The 12,500-nt window shown below is 36.2% G+C and overlaps 2 protein-coding genes across 2 annotated transcripts in view; one reads left to right on the top strand and one right to left on the bottom strand.

Moving 5' to 3' along the window:
• Naus (cortactin binding protein N-terminal like nausicaa) overlaps window positions 1-8,914 on the top strand; it is a gene marked incomplete in the record, with an annotated part of 125,930 nt that extends 117,016 nt beyond the window's left edge. The window contains 1 exon segment of the mRNA XM_070143020.1: window positions 8,745-8,914. Within this exon segment, the coding sequence (XP_069999121.1) occupies window positions 8,745-8,897 (153 nt within the window).
• Window positions 7,310-12,500, bottom strand: part of LOC113802447 (2',5'-phosphodiesterase 12) — an 11,931-nt gene continuing 6,740 nt past the window's right edge. Inside the window, exons 5-9 of the mRNA XM_027353067.2 lie at window positions 12,444-12,500; window positions 12,072-12,227; window positions 10,880-11,000; window positions 8,321-8,472; window positions 7,310-7,599 (exon numbers count right to left, since the gene is read on the bottom strand). The exon at window positions 12,444-12,500 is cut by the window's right edge and continues 76 nt beyond it. Of these exons, the coding sequence (XP_027208868.1) occupies window positions 7,471-7,599; window positions 8,321-8,472; window positions 10,880-11,000; window positions 12,072-12,227; window positions 12,444-12,500 (615 nt within the window). The 3' untranslated portion in view covers window positions 7,310-7,470. The remainder of the gene's footprint in view (window positions 7,600-8,320; window positions 8,473-10,879; window positions 11,001-12,071; window positions 12,228-12,443) is intronic.

The raw sequence follows: 12,500 nt of genomic DNA, 5'->3' as shown, positions 1-12,500 counted from the left end.
CCTGACCATCTGGAAGTGGCAATGACAATTCTGCTAGATTGGATACCAATTATTTAATTTTCACTTTTTGCTTCCTTTTATTTTCATTAATATAAAGAGGACTTTCTCTAAAATAAGGTAATCTCATTCTTATAATTTATTTTGCCAAGCCAAGTGGCTAAATATTTTTATAATTTACCTTCAGGAAGTATGAATATCATTTTACAATCTTAAAGTTGTGCAAATATTGCAATATAATCATTTTAGGAAAACATTCACTAATAGTTTATATTAAAGAATTATCTTCTAGCTTTATTGCTCAGCTCTGCCCACTGTATAGGTGCTACTTGTGATTGATGCCTGTGTTTTAAGAGGATCTGAGTACAGCAAAATGAAGAAAGACTTTGTTGTGGGTGAAGAGGCAGTGGATGAATGTAGGTACCTAGTGTGAATGCATCCCCATAAATGTGATACCTGGTGGTATTCCTCAACTTTATACTAGCCTATTGGAACAGCTTGATGTGATACTTGCATTTGTTCTTCCAGTGGTTTGAATTATTTTTATTTCCTAGTGCAGAGCTTTTTTATACTGACAAGTGATAAGCAGCCAGTTGCACGCACAGAGGAGGATCACAGCCAATAGCTTTAAGATAATGGTAAAAAAACAAAAAGTTTGCTGACCTGATGTATTTCCACAGGAAACATAGTTAGATACCTAATTTTTTGAGAGCATCAGAAACAAATGATGCAGTTACCAGCCCAGACTGGGGTTTTGTAAGCATAGTGTGTGTGCCACTAGATTATAAAGCATTAGGTCCTTCGGTCCTAAGCTAATGCGTTTGAAGACCAATTTATTTAGGTCCATCACTACTTAGACTGAAGGCCAATTACCTCTTATCAATAATATGATTAATCCCACACCATAGTTTCAGATCTTCCACTTGTAGCACAGACCTCACTGACAATGTTAGAAAAGTATTTATTCCCCTGACAGACCTGGTGTGGTGTGTGATTACTCCTAAATTATAGAAGAGATGTTGGCTGGTAGTCAGACCTAGAAAGAATACCTGATGGCAGTTGCTAAGCCATATAGGACTTTATTATGGTAAAGAACTTTGTATGTGATTCTTTAGTCATGTGATCTACTCATGCAATTGAGTTCTCATCTAATACTTAATAGGTAATGAGTGTGTGATAGTGTGTGCAAGAGAGATTACTCCAACCTAGAACAACCTTGAGTTGTATAGTAGGAATAACAATTGTTTTAATTGTCTGAAGAGAGAGGAATCAACATAAAAAGAGAAATTGTGTTTTTAAGCTTGTTAAGACACCCTTTACATGATCTCACGTACCATGAAGTCGTTAAGCGTATCCATATTTATGGCAAAATGCAAGATACTTAGTTTTATGGAGTTCCACTTTCAGACCCAAACAATCTGTATGCATTTTTCTCAACCTGAAATGATTATTGTTGTTATTACTACTACTTTTTTATCATTATTATTTTTATGTACATGTTAGTATTTAAGAGAGCACATGTACAAATGAAACAAAACAAAGAAAAAAATTGGATTAAATAATCAGTCAACCTAATTTCACTGTAGTGGCCTGGTTGAAGAGCAGGTAGTATAAATAGTTACATTAATAATTGATATACCGTAGTGAATCATTCTGGCCTTGAATGTTTTAGCTAAATGTGTAATCAACAATGATTGTCTATAAAATTGAATAAATACCCTCACTTTCTTTCCCAGTAATCCAAGTTGCTGTAGAACTACTCAGTGTAATGAACTCAGTTTTATATTAAACAAAAATAAGGGTTAGTCATTTAGAACATTCAGTTGGAAATGAAAGAAAAACATCAATTAGTAGGCTGAGGCTACACAAGGTCATAATACTGATATTTGTAAAAGCCCATAAAATTTGTAACATTTCCTTTTTAACCTTCAGTAGTACTGTAGGACATTTTATTATATTATTGAAAAGGAAATTCTAAATATGACAATTTTTATTGCTATAAATTTGCAGACCAATTTTTAGAGAAAAGATTGTCATTCTTAGACAATATGGATGTTTTATGGTACAATTGGTGATTGTAAAGAATTTTTTTGAGATTTGAGAATAATTACCAAATTCATTATTTGGTGAGGTGTGTAAAGAACAAAATCCTAGTCCTATTTTTAAATAATTATATTTGTTGAAACAGCTTAAGTGTGTCATGCATCAGACATCTCCATATCTACCAGTCTTCTGATTTATGTTAATAGTAGTCTGTAGAAAATGAACTGTAAAATGCTCTGATCACTTAGATGATTCACAGCAGTTTAGAAGACAGGAGGAATCACACAAGGGATGTATGGTGCTGTATATAGTCTCAACACATGTGAGCAACATTACTGACTAATGAATTTTTAGCAGTGAATGCTAAATAGGAATACTTCTGTAGTTGCTGGGTGAAGAAAGTTCTTTTCTTTCATGGTATAGTTAATGTGTAAAGTAACCATATGGTGCCTTCAGTGTGGTTACTGAAGTTTACCTGCATACACTAACATCTTAAATAAAAGAAAGGGTACAGAGTTGCTGCTAATAAAGAAGCCTCCTTCATTCCATGACTAGAAAAAGAGTTAATCATTAAAGCTCATGGCTGAAAGAAGAATAAATCTGTATAAACAAATAGAGGAAAATTTGTAAATGGAAACCAGTGAAAACTTATACTAATAACATTATTAACAAAATGATAAGCATAAATTAGAATGGCTTCTCTTGGAGGAAATGATGTGGACCTGTATGCAAAAGTTGGGGTGGATTTTTACAGATAGCAGTGTATAATTTCTTAAGGTAATTGCACAAGAACAGAAGAGTGAAGGGCATTTATAGTTAGTTTTAAAAAATTGTTCTGTTCCATTTGGACTACATACCTAAAAGTATAAAGAAAAATACTCAACTTTAACTGTTAGAATGACAATTTATATATTGCACAGTTAAATGAGGAGCTGGAGTGGTTTTGTGATAATCTAAACCCTAGGGTTTTTATATTTTCTCATAGCCAAGTCTCTTCATAGATGGATATACTCCATGTTTTATTTTTTTGTTTCAGTGTTACTAATCAGTGGATTTGCCTTGAACATTGACTTGTCTGTTTACTATTATAATTTTATACATATAATTTCCTTTGGCTTGTCAGCAGCTAATAGATTACAAGTGATTGTAATTTTTATTTTATATTCCAGTATAAAAACAAACCAGGGCAGTCAGGAAAACTGATTATGGTAGATATGCACCTTATCAGAAATGGAAAATATTGTTATTTTCATACAGAACAAAGCTAGATCACAGTCTCTGCAACTCTGGTTTAACAGTAATACATTGTCTTGTATAGAGTTCATGGAACTTTTTTCTCAGATTTAAGTTTCTAGTTTCACATAAAACTTTCCTGGGCAAATAATGCCTAATGTATAGGCAAACACAAAGCTGCAAGATCTTTGCTGCTTCTGCTCCTGTTTTGTGGATTTGCCATTTGATATCTGTTTAAAAATAATTGAATTTAGATTGTATGAAGGTTTCTCGTTCGTAACCTGTGCCCCATTAACATGTCAGAATTCAATTTGGGAAGTGCAGATAATTGTTGATGTAAGCAAAAGAATAAGAAAAGAGAAGAAAAAAGATAGGAAAACAGGAGTAAGGCAGCAGTAAGTGGCAGCAGTATCCATTGGATGGGTAGGGTCAGGTGAGATATGTTGAAGTGTGTGTAAAAAGTAAATTTACTTAGTGAGGGACTTCTGAGCCTTAAGCTGATGTCATCAAAGAAATCTCTCTAGTATTGTATATGTATGTACAGACCACTGTAAACAAAGGGTATGTATTTTAAAATGTACAATTAATGTATTTAGTTATCATATAAAGTGTACAGTTCTCTTTTTCCTAATAAAATGTAAAGTTGGCTCATAATTTTTTTCCAAGCATACTTTAACATACTTGGTATAAAATGCAAAATCACCCAAGTATAAAGGATTAAACTAAAATATGGGACTCATACTCATATTTAAAAATCCACAAGCATTTACACTACAATTAGAAATGTTTGCATACACTAATGCACAAAGAGAAGCTGAAATACACAGACCTTTCTTTCCCATGAGTCCTTTAGAGATAACCGTATAACACATATTTACTTGCTTAAAGCACCACAAATACAGGCTCTGAATAATACTGTAAATGCCAAATGAAAGCTTATTTGGAAATAAATAAGTATGACCTTGAATATCATCAGCAAGTCAAGCTGCTGGTTAATATTATTGCAGTCTTTATTAAATAACAAAAGGTGCAGCCCTGTGAGCTTTTTCATTTATTTCCCTGTTACAAAACTACCAACAATGGCAAAGGTAAGACATCTGGATCATCCTTTAAAGAGTAACCCCCCCCCCAATCCCTTGCCACAGTCGTTGTGGGGGCTTAGGAGACGGAGACAGAGACCCAGTGCAGGGATCTCCCCTGCCTAGGGCCTCAGTCCTCGACTCATTAATTTTGAATGTTTTTTTCTACCTCCAGTTCTTTTGTTTCCGTCTCTTCTCCAACCCCTACTACTATCTACTTCCTAACGTGCAAGAGCCGTGCTAAAAGGATGAAAGGCTGACTTTGGGGCAGTCATGAACAGCCTGAGGGAACCATGGATATAGTATTCCCCTGTTTAGTTGTCTAGCCCTTACCCCCAAGTAGACCCTGAGAGGTGGACTGTTTATTTACCCAACATAGCCAAGGCTTCCCATGGCCAGTAATGAAGAAGTAATGCCCATATTAGAAGCAATGAGGCTTGCCCCTTCATCAAATAGCCCCACCATTTCAAACTCTCACGGCTCCCCAACCTCAGGCTCTCCTTTGACCATGACTCTGAACACTACATTTACTACCCATTCCTCAATGCCTACAAGTGCATTATCCACCCGTGTCGTGACTCCTACTCTCCCAACTTCCTCAACTTCATCAGCTTTACCCCAACAGCCTTCTTCACCAATCACCTCATCTTCCCTTATTACTACCGTACAGCCTTATTCTCCATCTCACCGTAATACCACCCCTCTCAACAATACTCCTTCCACACGTCCCCGTCCTTCTACCACCCACAATCCTACCAATATCTTAAATACTCATTTAACCCAGCCAAATGGGACCGATTTTTCTTGATCCCCCCCTACAGCTTCTTACTCAGGCAACACTTTTCTCTTTCATCAATGTCTCCAAGAGCAGGTGGGCAGAGTCCGTTTCTGTACCTGACCTAATCGCTCCTGTCTTGTAACAGTTACATCTGAAACTGAAGCTATAGCATTATCGAATCTAACTGATTTCTCTAGCAATCCCATTCCTGCAGAACCTCATCCAACTTTTAATACTTGCACTGGAACTGTCTCTATCTCCCTAGCAAGCTGCCCTATGGATATCGTTTGGTCAGATTGTGGAGAGTACTTACTCGGCTGTCTCAAAGACCATGATGTGATGTCAGTACAGTGCTTGTCCATTCCTCCTAGAGGTCATCGAAAGAGAGCCAACAACATTGCCAAAATTACTTTCCGTACACACGACCTTCCCTTTCGTATATACATTGGTGGACAATCCCTCCCTGTTCTACCGTACCAACCTCCTCCCCGTCAATGTCAAAACTGTTGGTGCTTTGGACATACTGCCAAACATTGCTGTTTCACAGACTGATGCCCCCTATGTGCCCAACCCGGTCATAACCCCAAGATGTTCCTACACCCTCCCCTGTACCTTCTTACTTCCCCCCCCTTCCAATTCTACATTCTACCTCCCCCTGTCAAATTCTTTTACCACTCTAAATCCAAACACCCCAATCTCAGCTACAGCTCCAATCTCAACTACAGCCTCAACACCATCCCCTCTCCCCCCCCGTACTATCCACAGATGACAGACAAAACTCCCCCCCCCCCCCTTCTTCCCCTACTGCATACTCACCACCTACCTTTACCTTTATTCCTCAGACACCACTCCTCTTCCCCCCTCATAAGAAAACCTTTGTCTCACAAAACTCTCCAACCAACTCTACTGCAGAAAATATGGAAGATATTCAAAGCTATATGCTTGAGACACAAAATTCCACAACTCATGTTCCCTCCACAGTCGAAGTGACAGCCAATATCCATCCCCCTCCTGCTCATATTCCACCTACACCCCTTCCTCCTACTTCCTCTCAACACAACCCACCCCCTTCAATTCTGCCTACTACTGATATCCATCCTCCTGATACTACTGATATCCAATCTCCTCCTCATATTCCCCCTACACCCCTCCCTCCTACTCCTTTACAATCCATCCCCCTCAACTCCAACTACTGCTCTTCCTCCTACTCATATTCCCCTTACACCACTTCCTCCTGCTCCCTCCCAACACAACCCACCCCCCTCAACTCCAACTACATGTACATTCTCCCTCCCTCCATCCCCTCTTATCATTTCCACTCCCTCCTGGATACTCACATGAAACCCTTATGTAATTCCCTTACCTAGACCCACCATAGTCCATTCACACAACAACTCCTTTACCCATCTTTAACCTTTCAAGATTACTCTAGATAGTTAACGCATAGCAACTATCACCCTTCACCCCTCCTTTAATATACTTTCCTATAGTGCTATATGACCTTAGATGTCTAGCATTTAGTTTGCTTTTAACCATTAACCATTTAAAGAGTAAGGCTACAAGGTCTTCCATATGAGTTCACACAAAATCTGCAATTCTTGGTCTCAACATCTTTATTGAGGAGTATAGAGAGAATATGCCTAATGAACCCAATTGTTTCTATGAAAGGAAATAAAACGAGACATTCAAAGGAACTTTTCCTGCAGTTGAGAAAAGAAAATGGCATTGAATCTTACTTCTAAGAATTTCCTTGCATGTTAAACTCAAGAACAGATATGAAAGGTGGATCATTAAAGAGCACACAAGTAATACATTATCACTGATCTTTATTAGCCTGGCAAAATGGAATCTGTTGAGGTCCTGGATCCAAGATAACCAGAAATAAGTGCACATACATGCATGTGTGCGAGAGAGTGAGAGTGTGTTTATGTATGTGTGTGTGAGTGTGAGAATGAGTGAGTGAGAGAGAGAGTGGGATGGATGGATGGATGGATGATGGCTGGATGGACTGACAACATGGTCTTGAAATTAGTCTTCAGAGCTAAGATATGACTATTCAATGTCAACTTGGTTTCCACTCCACCTTTTTTTTGTATAGTGTAATTGTATGTTATGCAAACCAATAACTACGGTAATTTATGTGAAGGTTTTTGCCATTTGGTCATGAAAGAAACAAATATTTAGTTTAATCTTGTTTAATTTCCAGATTATACAGCGTCACTGAAATCCATATGTGCATAGAAAGTATAAAGAATTTCATACACTTTGAGCCACCTTTCTTATTTGTGTTTGCAAATGTTATCTAGTGCCTTTCTTAAACTTAAAATCATCCCACTGTTGTTATAAGGGGTCCTTCCCTGCAGTTTTGAATTCTAAATCTGCAACAAGAGCTATGTGATCAGATGGGAATGTAACACTGGGCAGTGCAACATGTTCTGTGACCTCTTCATGGGTTGGCATCGGGATGATCTGGAAACAGGAAAGTAGAAATTTAGTTGAACTTAAATAGATAGGAAAAGGCTAATAGTGTTTTATCCTGAAAAGGATTATTTTTTAGATGTACGTTTCAGTACAAATAAAAGAATATATTCTTATGCTTAATATTTTTTCTGTAAATATAATATTAAAAATAATTAAATATGTGGTGACTTTAAAATCATAATATTGATTTAATGGGTGGAAAAGATTAGTACCAAACCAAAAGAGTAGCCTTTATCTATATCACTTGATCACTTGGGGCAATTCAAATGTGGTTAGCAGATCACACCACTGGCTTGGGGATGACGTCAGAAACAAAGAAATGACAGGTTGACCATTGAAGAAATAAAATGGAACCAGAACCAGATCTCAACCTCAACCGTGTCTGCTGTGCAGATGAAAAGCAGTGTCTGTTTCCTGTAGTGGGAAAAGCCCCACCTGGGAACTGCTTGTTTTGGTAAAACTAGAAGACCTTCTTGTCTCTTAATGTCCTATTATTCTTGTCTGTCCTTTATGTGGACAAGGCTCTCCTCTAAGTATCTCTATCTGACGTATCTTTGAACACAAAGGACTAGTTATATCTGTAATGCTCTCAATCATTCAATATGACCTTGTTTAAATTTTTCTCCTAGTCTTGTGTTCCTCATTCTTACCATTTACCTATCTGATGATATCACTCATATACCTATAAAATAATTATAATAATACCAACCTGTTTTACTGAGAATTTATCATTCTGATAGAATATGTAGTCCAAGCAGCCATTGAAGCCCACTGTATAATTGGTGTACTCTGGGCATCCACAGGCACTGTCCATCTCCAGATCATGGCTCAGCTGAATCCCCTGCACACACTCATCTGGCACTAAATTATATAAATTATGGAGTTGAAAAATGCCAAATCTGCTTTAGTTTCCAGACCTTAATTCACTACATTTTTGTTATAACTTTGAAATGTACAATGTGTATTATGAAGTAGTGACATTGTCCTGCTATATCTTTCCATATCACAACCCATATCAAACCTTTAGGTTTTTGTCTAAAATATGTCAAAAATATACAAGCTTATTCATTTTTTTAACAACCTATATCTTTATTTTAATAGTAAGTAATCCTCTCTAATATCTTCCCTTTCAGAGCAGTAAATCTCAGACTCTGCCTGTATCACCTGAACATTCTTCCAAATCACCAGAAGACCATGTGATTCAAGCAGCAAGAAATCTCAGCCACAAGCTCTTTCACTTCATCATCAGCACATGTTCAGGTCACAAAGGAGACATGGAATTCTAGCACTGAATCCTTTATAATGAAACACATACTACAAAGAAGTATTTACAAGCTGGGAATAACATATTGTATTGAAACTATTGGTGCTGCACTGAAACAATGGCTTTATAGTTTATATATACTCTTTTTCTCTCTGTGAGCTATTGCCAGTATAATAACCTCTACACATGAAAACCTTTCATCAAACTTCTGTTCTTCGATTCAGACACCTTTCATTGGAACCCAAGAGTTCCAGCAAATACTATCCAACTCCTTTGTACAGTGATCACATAGAAAAAAGGAAGAACTAGATATAATAATGAAAGAAGAAAAAAAAAATATATATATATATATATATCTAGTGCTTATGAAAAGATTCTTTGTTTCAATCACCTCATAAATGTGTTAGAAATGTGAGCCATATATGTCTATCAACTGCTTGTCCTACATCACCAATCAAAACTCTGCTCCCTCTATCAAGGGTCATATCTAAAGAATGATGAATTAGAATATCTGTCTCCTTTGACTAGCAGTCCCCACTTCTGTGCCCACTCTGAAAAACTCTAAGTCTAGTCAAGACTGCAGAGTAAATTGTAAAAAAATGAAAATTTGAAAAAGTCTCATGCTTAATCTTGACAAACCAGGGAAAGTCCAGACAAACTATCAAATACCCCAAACACAGATTACTGCATTACCTCCTAGTGAACAGTGCTTCGGTGCAGAAGCTCTTACAACAGATTTACTTAATGCTTTAGGATTTGGTCTATTCTTGATGAAATGACCTTAGGTACAGTATGGTGCCAGGTGGTAATGCTGTTATGATGGTAGATAGGTTATCTTGAAAACTTTAGGTTTACCTCAAAAATATCAGACATCTGTTCTCGTCAGGTTAAAGTATGGTACTTTTTTTAATCGGTGTAGTCTGAGTGGGTGCATCAGTGGACATGCCTGTCAGAGAGGAATTGGATAGAATGGAACATACTCTTCTCCCACTTGGGAGCAAGAGCTGAGTTGCTATGTGGTGACAAGAGATGGACATATAACCTTGGCAACATAAACTCCTCTTGCTTACTACTGCACATTAACACATACAGAATGTACAGGAATGCTTGCAGTTTACCATTTATGCTATAAGTATGTTTGTTTGCAGGGGGGGGAGGGAGTATCATTGTACAATTTGCTAAAAGAAGAAAAGTGGTAACCTGGCCACTGTCAACAAAAGTTGGTGATCCTTGGTATAACTTGAGTTATTCAGAGTAGGCCACTATGACTGTGATTAATGAAGACAAAATTTCCTGAACTAAATCTGTGTGAATAAAGACTTGTTGACTGTCATTCAATAAGAGCAAAAAAGCTTGAGTTTACTAGATCACTCTAAATATGAACTATGTATATGATATTTTCAAGGGAAATGGAAAAATACAGCCTTCACAAAGCCTGCTAAATGTGAACAAGCTCCTTCTTAACAATAACTAATCCAGATACAACCATTGCTAATTTGTCAGTCTGTGAGGTTACACTCACTTCTACTCATCCTCTCATGTCAACTCAAAGACGATAGCACATAATCCAAAAGCCACTTTTGTTGCTAGAAATGATCAACTGAGGAAACTAATCATAATACAAAATAAAATATGAACTAATAATTCTGCCTATTTACATAAAAAATGAATAATACACACTTCACTGCTTTGATACAGCATAATAGGTTGCAAATATATGGAAAGATATATCATGTACCTAGCATTGATTTTATATTTCAAAGATAAAAATATTTTAAAATATACAGTCAGATAAATTTGTCACATTCTGTTCCCAAAAGACTTAACTGCTTTAAGAGATAAAATATGGCAACCTGCACTGTATTTATTTCTCTTTTAAACCTTGGCATGTTAGATATGATCTTCATAGAGGAGTATCTATTAGATATGACAGATGACTCATATATCATATTAATAATCAAGCATGAATGAATTATAAATTATCAAATCAAAAGGTAAACTTACTGCTATTCCAGTCAGGATCATCCACATCTATGAACTGTGTCTTCATGAACCGGTAAACTCCAAACTCTGGAGTACTATTGAAGTCCCCACAAAAGAGCAGGGAAATATCCTTTTCTGGGTGCTGGAAAATGTATCGTCATCATCAATTAAATTTTGATCCCCTATGATGGGAGTTTGTGTACATGAAAAAGAATCTTTGATATTGAACATATAGCTGGATTCTGGCATTACCCCTTGTGGCAAAAATTTGAAAACTGAAGTAAGTTTGAACAAATCTAAGAATTTTTTGGCAGACATCACAAAACCAGTCAGATGAAAATGTCCTATTAAAACCTTTTTTCAACTGACTTTTCAACTGACCTAACAGCAGACAGTAAAAAAATGACATACTAAAAAGGCATCAAACAAAACAATGATTCTAACCTAATCTCACAAATATGAGAACTTACAAAACTTTTTAACCCATTAATTGTACAGTTCAGGTATATAGCCATCATGCTAGTGTATGATTATCAAAAAAATTACTAGTTCCAGATTCTATTTTTCTCTTATGAAATATAGGAAATACATCCTGAGCATCTAACACTCAAGAAAAAAAATTATTATGCACATTCATGTAGTACCTGATGCGTGAATGTTGTAGAATTTCTTTGAAACACAAGCTAAAGCAAAAGGAAGCTGGTGCTAAGCAACAATCTGTGTTTTGGGGAATTATCAAACTGTAATAAACTCTCCATAATCATTTTTGTATATACATGTTATTGCCTATAAAGTATCTGTAGTAATAAATCACTGGAATATATTTGTAGTGTATTTTACCATAATTATATTAAAAAATGCAAAAAACAATCTCTTATTTCTTGCAAAACTTTAGTATTTTCAAAACTTTTGAAAGTATTTATATTCTTTCAGTGTGTGCTTGCATGTGTTTATATGCCCTCATGCACTTTAGTCCTTCTGTTAGAAAAATGAAAGTTCCAGAATACTTTTCTATAACAAAAATTGAAGTTCAAAAATAAAATCTTGGTTCTATTAAATACACAATGTATTCATGAAATATGAAACAAAAGATATCAAATCGGTTAATGCTTTGAAGGTTATGATGCATTTTCTTTATCTGTCATTTCCCTAATAGAAATCTGGAAATCCTAAAGAACCTGGGAGAGAATCTTCAGTTACATATTAGCCTTACCTTTGTCTTACACAGACTCATGACCTGCTGAAGGAGCCGCATAGAGATTCCTGCCTGAAGAAGTCGTATATTGTCTGCTTCAGGATAGAAATACAGGTGTGTCACTCCAACAACTATTTGCTTTGATGGATTCTCAATGCTCTCCAGGACACTTATCTGTTACAATGGGTAAACAAAAAGAGAAGAAAAGGAAAATAATGTATGTGTGGCTTTGGGTGTAGTTGTTTTTCAAGACACACTGTACTCTATTACTGTAAAATATTGTTAAATTACTTGTGTTAATCAAAACATCATAGCATATTTCACATACAAATTAGGTTTTATTTATCATCTCTGGGAAAACAAAGAAAACAACTGCCCAAGTGTTCTAACTTGCAATGTTGTGGTTCTTTGTACCACTCTCTCCACAAGCTTTACATTGGAGCTTAT

Source organism: Penaeus vannamei, chromosome 3 (assembly GCF_042767895.1).
Source record: "Penaeus vannamei isolate JL-2024 chromosome 3, ASM4276789v1, whole genome shotgun sequence".
Taxonomy (NCBI): Eukaryota; Metazoa; Arthropoda; class Malacostraca; order Decapoda; family Penaeidae; genus Penaeus; species Penaeus vannamei.
This window is presented reverse-complemented; position numbering and strand designations above follow the sequence as displayed.